At 38.2% G+C, this 18,428-nt stretch overlaps 1 protein-coding gene across 1 annotated transcript in view; it reads left to right on the top strand.

The window, feature by feature from the left end:
• CHRFAM7A (CHRNA7 (exons 5-10) and FAM7A (exons A-E) fusion) overlaps nucleotides 1-17,986 on the top strand; it is a 38,857-nt gene extending 20,871 nt beyond the window's left edge. The window contains exons 4-10 of the mRNA XM_066558500.1: nucleotides 3,084-3,193; nucleotides 7,841-7,920; nucleotides 9,046-9,213; nucleotides 9,599-9,793; nucleotides 11,030-11,116; nucleotides 11,771-11,880; nucleotides 13,915-17,986. Of these exons, the coding sequence (XP_066414597.1) occupies nucleotides 3,084-3,193; nucleotides 7,841-7,920; nucleotides 9,046-9,213; nucleotides 9,599-9,793; nucleotides 11,030-11,116; nucleotides 11,771-11,880; nucleotides 13,915-14,433 (1,269 nt within the window). The 3' untranslated portion in view covers nucleotides 14,434-17,986. The remainder of the gene's footprint in view (nucleotides 1-3,083; nucleotides 3,194-7,840; nucleotides 7,921-9,045; nucleotides 9,214-9,598; nucleotides 9,794-11,029; nucleotides 11,117-11,770; nucleotides 11,881-13,914) is intronic.
• Nucleotides 17,987-18,428: the final 442 nt, after the last annotated feature.

Genomic DNA, 18,428 nt, shown 5'->3' with positions numbered 1-18,428 from the left:
GGTCATGCTTTTTTACAGGCCTGTTGTACAGCAAGATTAAAACTGGCAATATAATATGGTTTTGGCTTTTAGCTACAAAGACCATAGTTCCTATGATTTCTTACCAGTAAATGGTACAACACTTCATACTCAAGAGGCTGTAATTTATTTTCCTTCTCTTTGATCTCACAGCATCCTTATCCTTTTTGAGTTTGTTTTTGTTTTCCCTTAGGAAATTTTTTATTATATTATACATTCTGTATTTCTTTTGATTTATTCACCTTTGCACATACTGGATATGAAGCACCTTAAGACTGCAATGAACAGATCACTTGGTTACTACCAAAAAATGTAGCCACTCCTCATGGCTTGTGTACATATAAAAATAAAAGTGTTTGCATATTAACTGTCTATTAATGGTGTTCTAGACAGAGTCAAAGCAAAGTTAAAGGCAAACACATGTCATTCTATTAGTCTAAATTATCTGAAATAAGTTTTCCCTGAATCCTCTCCATTGCATTCCTTGATATATACGTGTGCATAATCAGCAACGTATCTTAAATGTATTTTATGATACAATGTATCTTAAATGTATTTGGTGTAATTATCCCCAAAATACTTAAATACAAAAAATAACTTGAGAGAAAGTGGAATATAAATCTAGCATTTATACAGGCAGACTATTTCATCTGACCACTATCTCCATGGCAATACTGTTCAGCATCAAAAATCTGAAACTTGATCTAAGTTATAGCAGGAGCCTTGCTTAATCACACAGATTGGTACTAACCAAAGCACCCTGAGCTCTTTGCCATTTTAATCCAAATTAAAGGTGCTTCAGCTCCTTTAACAGGAGCTCTAAAGTTAAAGCAAAATGGAGCAGATTACGCCCTGCTGGATGGGTGAGCACTTTGTCCACAGGGCTGCCAGAGCAGCCAGAAATCTGTTTAACATGATCTCTAATGCAGCCTTGACTATTAAGTTTTCTGCTGCCCTTGGATTTACGTCACTCAGCATCACCCTGCGCTAAAGAGCCGTGGCCATGGGAACTCCTAACGTAAGCTGGGCTAGGAAATGATTGGATATGTTGATATCCAGGATGCCTTCAGCTGGCAGTGAATGCAGCCTGCCAGACCTGGCCCTGCCACCACGAGTGTGACCTGCTCTGGCAGCTCCTGAGGATGAGTCACCCAAAGCCACAGAGCCACTGCTTTCAGTGCCTTAAACCCACACAGCTGATTTGCTTACATTGCTGGCCTTTGGAAAAAACAGATTATCCTGGCATCTCAGGACTTCTATATTACACAAAGATGAAGTGGTAAAAAAATTACAGTGACATTTGTCAACCAAGAAGTTAATGTAAAACAGTTTACTGGGATAATGCATGTAAAACTTCTGAAAAAAATATGAGAAGCAGTTGATCAGCTTACAGAAGCCATGTATAAATGGCTGTGAGCAACACATGTATCTTAACTAGAGAACTGTGAAACCAAGAACTATGAACAAAGCCAAGTATTTGAAGATTTCCATAAAAAACTATTATCTGTAAAGCTAAAGGGAAAAACAGTGCACAACTCAGATCTTTTGTCTGGTTTTGCTACAAACTCATTGTAAAAAATGAATTAGATAAATATAGAAGCACATGCAAAAAATAAATATAGTAAACACTTCACAGAAGCTGCATGATGAATGCTATTAGTTGTGTTGAATGCATCAAAATGGTCATTTGTGCTGTTGCAAAGGTACAAGAATGCATTTGAATACCTGCAGCATGAGGCTAACTGGTAACTTGGTGTATCAAATCAAAACTTGCCTGTGACAGTAATGCAAGGAATTCCATAGACCAGTTTGATGTGAATACCCCATGAGAATGACCAATAACATTTACCTCCACAATACCCACTGGCAATTTTTCCTGACCTTAATGTCTATCAAACATTTTGACAAGGACCACTAGACACAAGGGCTAAGTGTTGTACATTTACTCACCCATTTAAAAGTTTACATTTAAGAAATTAACATTTGGCATTGCAACAGCTTGGTAAATCTGGACAAGCCCTCACTGTAAGCTACATGATACCTACAGCCAAGTGAAGTTAATCTAAAAACATAAACATGGAGATACAGAGAAGCACATAATGAAGCATAGACAGAGAAAATTTGGTAAATTTTGTAAAATGAATTGAACTTTAGTCCTTATACCCTTGGTGCTCAACAGAAACCACCCTAGTATCATGACAAGCCATTTGCACAGGAAGGGGTGATGTACAACCTCAATTTCAGGAAAATACAGCAGGAAAATACTCTTGGAGTGCAGGAGGCAAGCTGGGGCTGCCACAGTGCTCAGCTGGCTGCAGGCTGGGGCTCTGCTCCTGTTTATGGCTCTGCTCCACCATATGTTTCAATGACAGAGTGTGGGATTTAGCAGCGCTGAGCTCAGATCAAAGCCCTGCTGGTGCAACTATGCCAGCCTGCCTGTGCCAGCCTGCCTGTGCCAGCAGCCAGGCCTGGCTGGAAGGAGCACAGGCAGCCCCAGGGCAGCTGCCTCAGTGCAGGAAGTGTCAGCCAGGGAGGAAACTTGTGGGACTGAGCAGTGCTATGGAGCAGCTGCCTCAGAGTTTGCCCAAAGCCAGGCCCAGGAGCTGCCAAGACCTTCTGCTGGCATTACCCTTGTGCCATCACAGTCATCTTCTGTCAGCAGTGAATGCTGGCTGCTCTACCCCATGCCTATTAGCAAGGTACTACCACCTGAGAATTTCTAACCACAGCAAACAAAGTTGTCTATGAAGACAAAGATAATGGAAGTTACTGTATGAATTATAAAAGCAGTTCAATCCCAAACTGGCACCTGAGACAGTGTGAACAACAAAACTCAAGCACTCCAAATCTCTTCCTGGCTGTTATGTGCACTGCAGTGTGAATTGAAAATGAGGGGTTTATGAGTTCCACTGTGCTCTAGATGGCTTAATTCACTCTTTCCAAACATTTCAGTCCCTGAAGCTAAACAAGAGAACAACTATTGTTTCAGCCCATCCAGTCCCTAGAGAACTACAGTAAAGCAGTGGATGAGATGACCTAACTTACTTTTTGTGTGTATGGCCTAGTACTGGACAGATCATTATCTGCAGTGGAATGTGTCTGAATACCCAGGAGTGAAGAATGTTCGTTTTCCTGATGGACTGATTTGGAAGCCTGATATTCTCCTCTATAACAGGTAGACAATTTTCTTTATGTGTGTGTGTGGGGGGATGGAGGGAAGATCATAGAATTATAGAATTGCAAAATATCCCTTGAAAGCTCAACTGCTCCAGCCATTCCTGAGAAAGGGAATCTACATGACGTTTTCTAGCACCCTGTCCAAACACAATGATAAGGCAAGATAAATGACATATTAGTCTCATCAAAATGCCTAGATTTTAAAATAATTCTCCAAAACTTTCTAGGTGTTTGGAATACTGGAAAATTACCAGTCTCCTGTTCACAGAAGAGAAGGACCTATTTGCAAACACTTTGTGAATAACAATACTGTCCCTACCACCATTCTAATTGAGTAGCTTTTATGAGATGGTGTTTAATGGTACAGATAATGATAATTTTCTCTGAAATTTTTTGGTCTAAATAGTTACTGGGGAATTCAAATCTGATGTTTGCCTGCTTGTCAGGGTTTAGTTTGGCTTTCACTATAGACAGGAGAGGTAATGGCCAGGAAAGATCTTTGCATTTTTCCATGTCCAGTTTTGGTGTTATTCTTTCCTCCTGCTACAAAAATAGCTGAGATATTTGCTGCTCTCCTTGTCAAACTGTTCAGAATTGGGCCTATTTCAGGGACAGACAGATTGCCATCAATCCACTGCAGAACCTTTGGCTGACATTGAGAGATTCTTTGGCCGTACTGTTCCATGGTAGCTCCCATTGTGGAATTTATTTAGTTCAAAAAATAAAACACTGAGAGCTGCCTGTTCTATAACAAATTGCCTTTTGCTGCAGTTCTTGTGGACTTGTGTGCTGTTGCCCAGATACTGGAAAGAACTTACATCTGCTCTGCACGTGGAGCACTGGCTCTGCTGTGGTAGCCAGGTTCATGGTTTTGCCAGCTGTGCAGATGAGATGAACCTTTTGTCTCCCTGATGGCATTCCTTCCTTTGTTTCTCTGCCCTGTGTCTCTTAAGAACACACTCTGCTGTGCTTATCGACCTGCTCCCCTTCCCCCTCCAGGAGTGCTCTTTGTTGTAACAAGACCTAGAGAATGGCTGTTCCCAATACCAGCTGCAGTTTCCCCCCGTTTGCCCTTTGGGGAGCACCTTTATGTTCAGTGCTGCAGTCCCAGGTGCTGTTGCATTGCAATAATGGAATAACAGCATGAGGGGCAGCCTTTGCCAGGCCCTGGGTGCTTCTCTAGGGCCTGCATTGTGGCACTGCTGTCCCAGAGGTACAGCTAACACTGAGGGATCTCTAGCTACCCTGATTCCATAAATGACAATGTTCTTGGGAGAATCTGACAAATGACACCTTCATTTCCATTGTCCTGATGAACAACACACTGTGTATACCATGAAATTGGTACTCTACAACAGCAATTTAGTGATTTCCAAAAAAATGAGTTATGACAATATTCTTCCTGATTTATATCACATACCTGAGAGAGACTTGCAGTGTGCCTGATGATTTAGGCTTCAGTATTTATGTATATCCAAAATGAAAGGGTAATAGTTTAGGAATTAGTCATATTAATATAAGCATGCTAACTGTAGCTGGGGTGGTTTATAGAATGAGAAAGGTCACAATAACCTGGAAAACTAAAACCACAATTTTTCTCTTAATACAGGTTTTCAACTCTTCAGATTGTTAACTATGACTCAGTCATGAAATAATTGTTCTGCAGTTTCTCTGTTACAAACACATATTTAATCCAAAAATCTTATGCAGAGTTTAGTCAGAGAGCAAAGCTATTTAAAATAAATTCTTATTCCTGTTTGAAATTACATAGGGAATATTATGATGTTCCCTTCAAGTGACATGCCATTTTGAGATAGATGCTTTCAATTTCTATGCTTCACTAGGGACATGCATCTGCAGTTACAGAGAAATTAATGAACTATAAATTCACTTTCCATTTTAATGAATGCATGTTTCACTATGCCTTGAGTTCTTACACATTTTGCTACAGCCTAGTACAGAGAAACTGTGGCAGCTGTATTAAATTTTACATCCAGTCTATTGTGGGGAGAGCAGGGCCAGTTCATCTGTAGTTTTTCTGAGAAAAGATAATCTAGGCCTTTGTACAAATTCCAGGACTGACTGTGTTTGTGTCATCTGGACTATCTTCCACTTTTAACTACACTTATTAAAAGTGTTCATTTCTGGTGGAATTATTTTCCAAATGGCCACATATTGTTCATTATTTAATGGAATAACAAAAATTCTAGAAGTATGTCTCATTTTAAGAGTTTCATTTTCCCAGTTTTATAAACATGAGGTTAGGTCCCAGTGAGATTCTATCTGCTAGGTCCAGCTTTGTAATCTCAATGTCCTGTAATCAATATCTGCTTACAAGTGGTTATACCCTGAAGAGGAAACATAACAAATGATTTTCTATCATTACATTCCATTTCAGTCCAGTCTCTTCAAGCTACTTAGTGCATTCCCAATAGAAGCAGTGCATTTCAGAAATGATTAGAAGCACAGCATGGAAAAACACATGCTCCTTTCTCAGAAAAAAAGAATTTCATATTTGAATCTGACTACCATTGGATATTCTTTCAAGAATGGTGCCTATGAAGGGCAAAGTCATGTGGCAATGAAATCAAGGTTCCCTGATCATTTGTGTTCTTGTGAAAATTCTATTTTTGCCAATTATCAGAAACAGCAGCAAGGTCTTAGAATCAGCTCCCTGGTGTTTAACTACTCTCCACTCCAGAGGAAGAGAACAGAACCCAGCCCAGGAGTCATTAATTCCCACTTAACAAGTGATTTGTGTGGCATGGATAATTTTACATCCTAAATTTGACTACTTATTTGAATTCCATCATCTAACCCTTATTAATTTCAAGTCAAAGCAATTATTTGTCTAATACAGAACCTTGTTGGAGGACTTTAGGTCTGGTTTTCTAAGGAAATGAGACTTATGCACCTGTGTGTGTGTGCACCTGGGTGAATGTGTGTGATCTTGCTGCCCCTCTCCCCAGTATCCTCTACCAAATTTGGAAATGCAATCAGTAGAGATTTTTGCAGCACCAGTTTCTTACAAATATCACAAAAACAGGCAGCCAAGATGTGGAAGGAGAAGAATTAGAGCTCCAGCTGGAAGAGGAGCTGCAACACAAACTGGGAGAATCCAGCCATGAAACTGAAGGAGTGGCTTGCACTGCTCAATAGCCTTAGAACTGAGCTGCCTTTGCCCCTCAGGGTGCTAGAATCAGGCATCAAACATACTCAATGCTGAGACTTTCTGCTTCTCTTCTAAGTTCACATGAAATACTTGCAAGTCTTTTCAATACCTCTGAGCCTTCTGTTCACCACAGGAAAAAGTGCAACTCCAGATGGGCAAGTAATTATTTGGATTTAGCTTTTTCTTGTCTGCAAATTTCACCAACCAGCCCAGATATTTTTTAAAATCTAAGGTCTTCAAGTACATAAGGGGAAATAAAATGCAAATTAAAAAAGTCTAAAATAACAGTTGCTTTAATTTTGCATCTGAGACACAACATTTACATCAGAATAGATCAAATACTAAGTTCCTCTTTTCAAAAAAAGAATATGTCAATAAGGATTTTCCTGCTAAGAAGCACCTTTTAATACACTTGATTTTCTGCTAGTTATGAATATTTCACTTTATGACCATCTCAGATTTTTACTCTGTTTTTCTGATGATATCTTAAAAGGTGATTAGAAAATTATGAGATACTAAACTACTAATAGGCAAAGAGACATTAGAGACTTGTAGTGTTCCAGTCAATCTGGAGATGCAGAGGTTTTGAAGTCCAGATTGCTGCAAGCATCCAGAGCCTGAGGCTTGTGTGGCTCCCCTGCCCTGCCCAGCACAGCTGGCTCTGCACTTGCCTTAGGTGCCAACCCCCCCAGCAGGTGACAGCTTGGAGACTACAGCACTACAACAATTGTAGCCTGTGCCTCATTGTGTTTCCCATCTAGAAGTCCTTAAAATATTAATGGCTGGTAAATTCCTGCCAGACAGAACTGAGATATTCCTTGGCACTAGATGCAAATTTGTAATTTGGAGCACTCTCCAAATGACATTATGATTCTTTTTCTAGAGACTTGCTGTCTAGAGACAGCACAGAGGGCAGTGCTGGCCACACCACTACACTGACACCTCAAATAGGGCTGCTTTTTCTTCTTGACTGAACACAGTTTGTTCAGTCTATCTGAGGTAGATAATGAAGGCTGGAGCTGCATTAAAGGGTCTCATGTATGAAATGTAGTAATAATGTTCACCCATACAAAAAGTAGGAACACACAGGCACTGGAATATCCATCTCCTCAGTATTCATTAGATGCTGTTAACATGACACCAAGAGAACAGATTTCCCTGTACAGTTGCTTGAGAAGTTTTTAAAAAGTGCTTACTTTCCAAAAGGAAATCAATAGAGCCAAAGCACTATAATGAATCTAATGGGCAGGTGAGTGGCAAGAATGAGGTGGCTGACCTTCCCTTACAGCTCTTAATCAGGAGCAAACCCAGAAGGATCAGGCCAGTTACTCTGAGGCCACAGAAAACTGATGGCAGGAAAAAAGCTGTCAAGTTTTGGAGGTGACATAGTCCTTTTATGAGAAGAGATTTGTTTCATACATTCTTCAGCCAATCAAAGAGCAAATAACCCATTTTGTTTTTCCCCTGTTCTAGTGCTGATGAAAGATTTGATGCTACTTTTCACACTAATGTTTTAGTCAATTCTTCAGGACATTGCCAATACCTGCCACCAGGTAGGCTGTTTGCATGTCATAAATTTTGGTAGATTACTTGTGCATGGTGTGGTTTCAAATTTGCCATAAATTCTCTTACATTTTATTTGTTTAGCTAGCATCATCTGATAGATGTAAGCCTACATGCATTATGGTTATATGGTTAACACCTTTGCATGAAAACTCTCATACAAGACACATATTTTATTACAATTATGGAAATTCTTCTGTCAATGCACAATTTCAGAAGTTTGGAAATCCTTACTATAAAAAGATGCTGCTTATTAAAGTAATGGTAATGCCTCAATAATTTTTTATTTCATTATTTTAGTGTTTCTTTTATTAATATGTTAACTTTACAGTAACATGCTTAGTAACATCTTGGATGTATTTCTATTTGAAATGATTCAATGAATGCTTCATCAAAACAATTTTTGGATGTACAGCAGTGGAGCACTGTTTCTCTTCCCCAACTCAATTAGCATAATCATTAGAATTAACTCTTCCTAGCACCTGAATTTTGCAAACTACAGCACTAGAGCAATGCTTTCCAGACAAATTAGGTTTTCTGTCTAAGATGTCCAGAGGGTTTCAGGAGTTTGCTTCCTCATTTAAGATGCTCTCTTAAGATATTGCATTTGGTGGGGGTTTGTCAGTTCAGTTCTGAAAACTGCTGAAGAACAGGGTCTGACTCAACAAGTGAAAAAGCAGCTCACTTTCCTCAGTAAATCAATATCATATAAATCTAATAAAACAGCAAATAAATATTTCAGGATTTCTTATGTTTCAAGATTTCTTACTTAAGTCAGTAAAAGAAATAGAAACAGATTGCATATTCTGCTTCATTCTTCCTGAAATACTGTATCTAGAAATCGGAGTTCTTCTCTGAATATTCTTCCGCTATGTGCCAAAATGGACGAGTATCTTTAAGAAACAGCAAATAACATCAATACATTAATGGCACAGTTCTTTCCCTTCTCTATGACTGACTTTTGCTCTTTACATGTCAAGACAGGACTGAGATTAAAGATGCTTTATAAATGAAAAACAAGGCACAATGTAGAACAAGCTCTGGTTACAAAATGTACATGAAATTCTGTGGAACAAGCATTTAAATGTAGTGCTCTTGTTTCAAATCTCACCTAGGCATATTTAAGAGCTCATGCTACATAGATGTACGCTGGTTTCCGTTTGATGTTCAGAAATGTAACCTGAAGTTTGGATCCTGGACTTATGGAGGCTGGTCCTTGGACTTACAAATGCAAGAAGCAGATATATCTGGCTATATTTCAAATGGAGAATGGGATTTAGTAGGTAAGCTCTCCATTCCCTATTTACACTGTGAACTTGCAGCCTTGTCTCAACTGCTGAAATGGATGGAGTAACAATTGGGAAATGAAGAGATAGAAATTAAATTAATAAATGACCTAGCCAGTGGCATTTGAAACTCTTGAGAGCAGATCTCAGATGCAAATCAACATTAAAAAAAAAAAAGGATAAATTTGCTGCTTGAGTTCTGTAAGTATCTTTTATCTGATTTTCCTTTATCAGCTGAGAAAAAGTGGGAATGAAGCTTAAGTAGTTTTACCTGTAGCAAAACTTGGAAAACTAAATTTATCCTTTTAAAAACTAAACACTATATAATATAGAGTTTATTAACATTCATATCTGTTTTTTTTCCCTCTTTTCTCCTACACAGGAGTTCCTGGGAAGAGAACTGAGAGCTTTTATGAATGTTGTAAAGAGCCCTACCCAGATGTAACCTTCACAGTTACCATGAGACGCAGGACTCTGTACTATGGCCTCAATCTCCTCATTCCTTGTGTCCTGATATCTGCACTTGCCTTGTTGGTTTTCCTGCTTCCAGCAGACTCAGGAGAAAAAATCTCACTAGGTAAAGTATTAATAGGATAGTGTAAATATGACTAAGACAAAAGAGGTTGTTCTTTTAAAGTTTCTTTTTAAACAGTCTTAGGCAGGAGGAATAGTTTGTGTGTCCTGGCTCATGAGCTATTTTTAGTGTTTGATGCTGGACCAGCAAAGACATAAACAATTCCTGAGTACCTTCCTTAAAAAGCAGGCTTTCATTTTTTGACATTTATTTCCTGAATCTCACTTTCATTAGGTAAAGCTTAAGTTTACAAATACACATTCGAACACTTAAAGACTGAATTCTTCTTAATACTTCCTTTTAATATTGAATTGCATTATGAACCTATGGTGTCTTCTCAGAAAGATGGATTCTAATTGCTCCTATTTTACTTTTTATAGTGAATTTTAACTTAAGCAATGGTTTGCAAAACAAATCTGATTTTGAGTACTTGATCTTTAAGATGGAGTTTAACTATGTAAAGAAACCTTTTGTCCCATACAAAATTCAATTTAACTGACTTCTACTAACATTGCTGTTTAAATGTAGAAAAACTGACGTTTCTCCAGAATATGGTTTAATTGAGGGCTAATAGCCTCCTTAATTAAGTTGTTCTTCACCATATTTTAAGATGAATTCTTTGTTCCTTAATCCTTTCCCACCTGACAATGACTCATTATTGCTTAAGTCTAGTTCTGAGACAAGGGTTAAGTCTTCTTCCAGAAAGATGGGAACTCATCCCTGAGCAACAGAAGTCAAACTCCAAAAATCAACAGTCCAGACTGCTTGGGCATAATCCCCTGCAGAACCCAACACTAATATCAAAGGATACCAAAGCCCATCCAAGGCAGCAAATCTGCTTTTGGGGAAATTTATGTATCACACCACCTGTAGCTTCCATGACAATTAACGAAGCGTCACATGTTCAAATACTCAGATTCACACCATGTTTCTAAAGCTAATACAGGGCAAAAATTGCTTTGATTTGCCTCAGCTAATTAGCAAATGATGATAAAAGTTGAACCATTACAAGAATGTAAAAATATCCATGTCTGTGCAAGCATTGCTATGGGTTTGGCAGCACTGCTCCCCTGAACTTGAGGCAGCACAAGGTAGGACAGGAGTACCACGAATGTGCTGGAACAGGGTTACAGTGGGATTGCATCTTGCAGAGAACATTCCTTCAGATCCATTTTGTTTCTCTCCCAGTTGTAATTACAAGCTACTGATATGATTTTATACTTCATATTTATCTTTCAGGTATAACAGTTTTATTGTCTCTCACTGTGTTCATGCTGCTTGTGGCTGAAATTATGCCAGCAACCTCTGACTCTGTGCCCTTAATTGGTAAGCTTTTAGTCACTTGGATTTTTTTAGCAAACAAGGTACAGTGACTTTGCACAAAGGCCAGCCTTAAGGCAAATCACCAGCTGTAAAATGGATGACTGCAACTGAATTAGAAAAATATTGCCAATTGGTAAGAGCTCTGATGGGTGCTCTTTGCTCTCAATGAAATAAACGACCTATGTGTATTTGGGGAAAGAATAAGAGAATCAATTTTCCATGGAAGAATTTTTTGCAGTTTTGACACAATTGGACTGTTGTGTTCTATATTCCTAATTCTGATTAGGAAACTGGAACACATGAGCTAAATGTAATTAAATCTTCCCACTGTAATTGTTCAAACAAAAAGAGAAACTTTTCAAAACAAGTACCAGTCAGTTTATATAATAATGCTGAAATAAAATTAGAAGGCAGCCTGTGTCAAGGTTTCTTAAAAAAGGCAGGTGCCCAGTTTTACAAAAACAACAGCTAAACACTGGCTATCCCCTCAAAATAACATCCAATATTTCTGGTGTTGAGAAATCTTTCAAAAGTACCTAGAGCAGCAATAAACTGGAAAAAGAACTAAATGCTATGAATGCATATATAAACACTCCTTATTAAAAATATATTATATACAGCCAAAGTATGTTCCTGTAATTATTCTTTATTTTGCAGCTCAGTATTTTGCCAGCACTATGATTATTGTTGGTCTTTCTGTTGTTGTCACTGTTATTGTTCTACAATACCACCATCATGATCCAGATGGAGGAAAAATGCCTAAATGGGTAAGGTTTGATTTTCCTTCACTATCCATTGCATGAATGCCCAGCTCAGGGATGAAATCGAGTAGCCAGTGGCCCGTGATTACCTCCTACTGTTAAAAACATATAAATCCCTCCCAGACATTTCGTTTGGAAAAGCAGTTTCACCAGAAATGAGGTGCCCAGATATGTTCCATGTGGTTGGTTTCTTAGAAAACATTTGTGTGCAAGAGAGAATCAATAATACCTCTACTAACTTCTCATGTCCTTCAAAACAGCTACACGCAACTCAGGATTTTGTTAAAACCTAAATATATAAATGAAGGTGATTTTCAAATAACCTCCAGATGTTAGAAGTAAACCAGGTAGAAGAATAGAGTAAGGTGCTGATGGAGATGAGAAATGCATGAAATACACTGCTCTTGAGGTGCAGCTGCTGCCCAAACAGAAACATGCATAGTCTAAAAAGCATCTATTAAAGATGGATGTTAAAGTGGAATTTTCCCTGAAAATACTGATATTTATATCTCTTTTCAAGAACATCTGTGAAGTCCAAAGAACTAAAGTATTTTTTCTAAGCACATAAGACTTTTAAAATAATGTCCTTCTGTGAGGGGTGGGTTTTACAGAGAACATTGTGCTGATATCAGATCACTACCTGTCATCAGCTAAATGTCCCCTCCTTTGACTTCACCCAGCTCATGGCAGTATCAGGCCTTTCTGAAGATGGAAAGGCCTTTCTTCTTTTTTCTCTAGAACAATGAGATATTATAATCCTTACTAGCTGGAAAAACGTGCATACAGCAGCACCCTGAGGACAAGAGATAATGAGGTATTCCCTGGCTTGTCCTGGGGTGGTGACTTTAAAATAAATTTCAGTGAAGAGAATTAAAGGTACATCTCTTTAGATGTGTGTTTGATGACCTAAAGGGGACAATGCTTAGTACTGAGCCAAACATTCTCAGAAAACAGAGTACTTGAGGTTGAGGAGTGAGCTGTACTGTTGAGAAGCTGAAATCCAACAAACATTATTTGGACACTGGTGCATTTTGGATAAGGCCCTCATTTAACAGAATTTTATCCTTCTTGGTAGAGCTTGATAGTGTTAAAAAAGTAATAGGGCAAGATCTGTGGCTGGGATATTTGCATGCATCTGCTCTGAGTAAGAATCCACTGTCAGAATAAATGGATCAAATCTAATATTAATTACAGGAAAAAGTTTGCATATTATATGATACAATAATATTTCATTAGAACTCTGAAAAAGAAATGCTGGAATGAGCTCTTAAAATCTGATTTAAATAAATTACAGAAGCTTTCATTTGAAGTGGAACAGTCTCTGGCTTTACTGCATTTTCTGTAAGGCTGGATTAAGGCAATGTGAAAAACAGTAAAATGATACACACAGATTAAATCTACAAAGTATTTTTTTTTAATCAAAGTAATTTTTCCATATTTTCTTCATGTTATATCCAGATCTCTTTTCTAAAATCTGCAAATAACTGTTGTGAGCACAATATGAGAACGGAGCCATAACATTTTAAAGCTTGGTGGTCCAGTCCAGTCCAAAATCTTTTTCAGCAGCCCCACCCAAACAGTAATAAATATGAATTTAATATTAGAGCACAAATAAGAGAAAAAGAATTGTAACTTTATTGACTATCATCCAAAGCAGTGTTATTAAAAGTATTAAAAATTAACTCTTCTTCAGTAAGAGTTGCTTTGGTTTTTGTCTAACTCATGGTTTTTAGTAAAGGTGGAAAAGGCTGCCATGTCACTGTTCAAGTGTCAGGAAGAATCAACACTGGACACTCCCATCTGAGGAGGGAGGAGTCCCAGTACTGATATTCAGCCTGAGGCAATCAATATCACTGCTAGAATAAGAAAAGAACCCCAGTGACTGGCAAATTAATCAGCTGGAAAACTCCAGCAGCATTTTCTAGAACACGGTGCAGGCTAAGCAGACACCAGGGAGCAGTCACCCCAGCTGCCTGAATAGCAGCAGCACCAGAGACTGGCTGTGTGAAGAGATGCTTATTCTCAAAAATGTTCTTTTAGACAAGAATCATCCTTCTGAACTGGTGTGCTTGGTTTCTGAGGATGAAAAGACCAGGGGAAGATAAAGTGCGTCCTGCCTGCCAGCACAAACAGCGGCGCTGCAGCCTGTCCAGCGTGGAGATGAACACTGTGAGCGGGCAGCAGTCCAGCAATGGCAACATGCTCTACATTGGCTTCAGGGGGCTGGAAGGGGTTCACTGCACACCCACCACTGATTCTGGTGTCATCTGTGGGAGGATGACCTGCTCACCAACAGATGAAGAAAACCTGCTGCACAGTGGGCACCCCTCTGAAGGTGACCCAGACTTGGCTAAGATTTTGGAAGAGGTCAGGTACATTGCAAACCGATTCAGAGACCAGGATGAAGAGGAAGCCATTTGCAATGAATGGAAATTCGCAGCCTCTGTAGTGGATCGGCTCTGTTTGATGGCCTTCTCAGTATTCACAATCATTTGTACAATTGGTATTTTAATGTCAGCACCAAACTTTGTAGAGGCTGTGTCTAAAGATTTTGCTTAACTCCTAACTAAAACCTGCTTCTCTGATTGGTATGTAGCAAATAAGAACGTGGGGTCTTTTGATTGCTTGTTTTTAATGAGTATAATGCTTCTCACTGTCCGCTTTCTTTTGCCCCCCCGCCCTCTGGTCCTGAGTTCCTTTTAGAAGAATGGCACCATTTCAGAAGGGAAGCCAAGAGTTTCTCTATGGGCTGTGTCTATGTAGCTCCTCTGAGCACTCTTTTGTGGAAAATGCCAAGTGCCTGCAAGTCCCTTCAGAATGATGGGGTATTGAACCACCACCTCTTACAAATGTTCAAACTGGCTGTTCCAAAATAAGAGGTAGGCAATGTCAGAAATGGCACTTCTTCCAGTCTTGGTGATAAAGGATAGCACGGTCCATTTTATCTCTTTGAATGAGTGATCATAAACACGTTTAAGATTAAATCCAAATGGCTGCTCAAGCAGAGGAAAAGGAAGAAATGTCTTATGTAGTTCTTCTGCCCCTCACTTGCACCCTGTAACTCCCTCCATGCACTTTGCATACAGCATATATGACTTTCAGGATTTTGAATTTGTTTGACACACCAGAAACCTGAAAGCTGAGAGGACACACCACATAACTTGTCTCCTTCATATCTTTCTGGATTTGACCTAGAAATTTGACTTGAATTCTAAAACAGGCTTCACAGTAATTGTTGCAGTTTACTACTTCTTCCTTCTCCCCAGAAAGGCATTCTTTCAACTAATAGCCATTTTAACTATCAAAAAGAAAAATGATTGATTTAAGATGCCTTCATCACCACTTGTTTAAAAAACCCCAACCCCCAACACTTAGCTCTTTACTGTTAAGTGGATTCCAGTGTGGAAAAATTACCTCAATGTCTTGTACAGGCTTAAGCATAAATGAAGAATCTAAAGTAAAAAAAGCCATTAAATCCTGAGATCAAGGCTTTCATTTAAAAATTCAATGTTTGATATGTTGTATGCTTAGCCTTTTATATAACTCCTTCTGTTGAGTCACCGTAACATTGTCTTTACAAGAAAACTGCACCTTTTCTGCTCATTCTAACATCAGATGAGTACTAATGAATAATAAAGCTTCTTGCTTCTGACATAAACTATTAACTGTGTAAATATATATTTATATATGCACACTGCAGATACATCCAAGGAAAGGTAAAAACTTAAATACAAGTTTTCCCTAAGTCTAGACAGACCTTTGCAAAGGCAAAACTAGTAGTTCAGCACTTTGTTATTTTTGGATTTGAAATTATCTTGTCAATAAATGCTTAGTTTTGATGTCACTTTGATGTCTTAATGGAAAGGGCTGAGGTGAGAATACGAGGAGCTGAAACTTTGTGTGTACAAAAGAGCTGAGAATTAGTCTCTCACTGGCACACCAGTATTCCTAACCAGTGCTATAAGTGGTAAAAGATGTAGATGAGGATTAGTTTAGCATTGGTTGCATCCTCTGTCCTACAGAATCCAAATTTTTTGTCTGAGGCCTTCAGAGACACAGAGGCCTGTTGTTGTACCATGTTTTTACCGTGAAATAAACTCAAGGCCTCAGTTTATCTGTTAAGATGGATTAAAATGAAGTTGCTGTAATGCTTATCCCTCCCTAAGTAACAATCTCCCTCTCAGAGTCTGCTCCCTTGAAAGAAGGAGAATCAAATTTCATGCAAAGCAAGCCCAAAGTCACCCCAGGTACCACTCTTCACCCGATTGAACACCTTGTACCAGCACCTTCATGCCTGAGATAGGCCAGAGGAGGGAAAGGCAGGCAGGATATTTCTCAGTTTGTGAATTCTGTTTTCCTGAAGGTGCATTCCAAATCTTACACTTTAAAGATACAAGCAAAACATTCAAAGCCTTCTTGTAAGTTCATCCTGAAACCATGTCAGAATTACTTGTGAAGAAGTTATGTTTTCAGGAACAACTCTTAAGAATAGGCCATGTAATAATTCCTGCAAATAGTTTCTAGTTTATAGATTGCATATGAATGGGAAACTATGAGTGCAAACTCTGAAATGTGAGTTTTATTCATTTGTGAATAACTGCACATATCATGTGGCATGTGCTCCTCTTCTGGGTAGTCTTTCTAGGCTAGGCTTCCTGATGAGAATGTTGATTTGCATTAGTATTTTTTTCCTGCTGCAAGTATCCCTAAATAGCTATATAGAGTGTTCCATTTAGTCTTTGTAAATTTTTGAGGTCCTCTTGGAGAACGGCTTTTCAAAGACAAATGAAGACCTTTGAGGATTACCTTGCACAATGGAACACAACTACTGCACTCATAGTACCTGATGCATGTGGTATAGGAAGCATGAGAGTCCCCCTCTTAGCACCCAAATCCCTTTACAGTATCTGTGGAAATCATCTTTCTAAATACAAGAGGATAGAGAAAGCAAGCTACAATTTGACAGTAAACTTAATTTTCAGTGACAGACATGCCTACCCTTAAAAACTGGAGAGTTTGGCCTTACATGAAGTCCTGCCAGAGTCTGTCCCAGTGAGTTGGTAAAACTGTCAGAGAGCTGGGGGTGCTGCTGAAGGGGCTGTGAGACACCAGCATTCTGCCCACACTGCCTTTATCATTGGCAGGGTCAATGCAAATGCACCAAGGGAACAAAGGAACCCTCATTTTCCTACTGTTGACACAACCTGTAAACATTTGCTAACAAGTTAATTATACATTTTAAATGTAAGAGTGACTCCTCCATTATGTTACTTGGCACGTCTAAGTTAAATTTTCCTGTAACTGAGCTGAGCAAAATTGGTATGGTTCTTGTCAACTTGTGTGTGTCTTAAATATATTTGTGTATGTGCTAAACAATATTTTGATCTAAATGCTGTGAAAAAAAATATTTATTTACAATCCTGGGCATAGAGATGGAAATTAAATACTGTATAGAGTATGTGTATATAATATTAAAGCCTACATATTGATGGTAAAGATCTGTTATAATCTTAAAGAGTCCAGAGATAGAGAATAAGAAGTGGTTCACCACAACTAAGCTATGACTTGCCTGACAAATTCAGAAGCTCACTCTAGAGCTCAGATGTCATGTACAATACTATGTGTGAACAATGTATATTACTTTTTCTGTTTTTATATGGAAACATATTGAATATTTAAAAGATTTTTTAATATTAAAAAAATTATTTAGGTGTTAATGCCAAAAAGGTTCCAAACATAAAATTTTAAAAACTTAGTTTTAAATACAGATAAATTATTTAAAAAGTATTTAAAATATTAAATTATTTTATATAGGAATTGATAATACTATGTAAGACTTTTTTTAAAGATTTCTTTAAATTCTCTTTACATTCTCTAGCTGCAGGATGTAGTCTCAGTTCACCTGTGACAACTCAATTCTTCGCCTTCTTTAACAAGACAAGAAGGTAAACCAAAGCCCCAGATTTTCTTTCCTTTGTTTTACTATTTTTTACATTAAGAAACATTGCATAAAGGACATTAGAAAAAGATGTTACATCTGTCAGGTACTGATTGTCATATAAACAACTCAATGCCTTTTCAGTCCAGTACAAATAAAAGACTTAGATCAAGAGACTTGATTCTTTTTCATTTTGCCAACATAGAAAAAACCCAAGTGGTAGAAAACATGAATAGCCATAAAAGGAAGAGAGATGTCTGTGGTTATATCAATCTGGGATGACAGTGTTCTTTGATAATTAAATATAAATTCATATCCTCCTACCAACCAGTCCCACACCAAACATATATTACTTCAGTCTTATGTAAGCAATCAAAGTTAACTGAGAAGGACCGATACACCATGTAAATTTTGGACTGGTCTCAATGCCAGTACTAATTTATTTTTTGAAGTTTTACACAGAAGAGAGAAAAAACAAATCCATACCAGCTGAATAAATTGTTGGTTTTGCCAGCTGCAAAGTTTGTTTGTAGGCTACTGTTGAAAAAATACCTAATCAGCAGAATATCCCTCAGATGCAAAAGGATGTGTCAGTTTAGTTTCTTGCAAAGAGATG

Source organism: Molothrus aeneus, chromosome 13 (genome assembly GCF_037042795.1).
Source record: "Molothrus aeneus isolate 106 chromosome 13, BPBGC_Maene_1.0, whole genome shotgun sequence".
NCBI classification, from domain to species: domain Eukaryota; kingdom Metazoa; phylum Chordata; class Aves; order Passeriformes; family Icteridae; genus Molothrus; species Molothrus aeneus.
The sequence above is the reverse complement of the archived record's forward strand: the minus strand, read 5'-3'. Positions and strand labels throughout refer to the sequence as shown.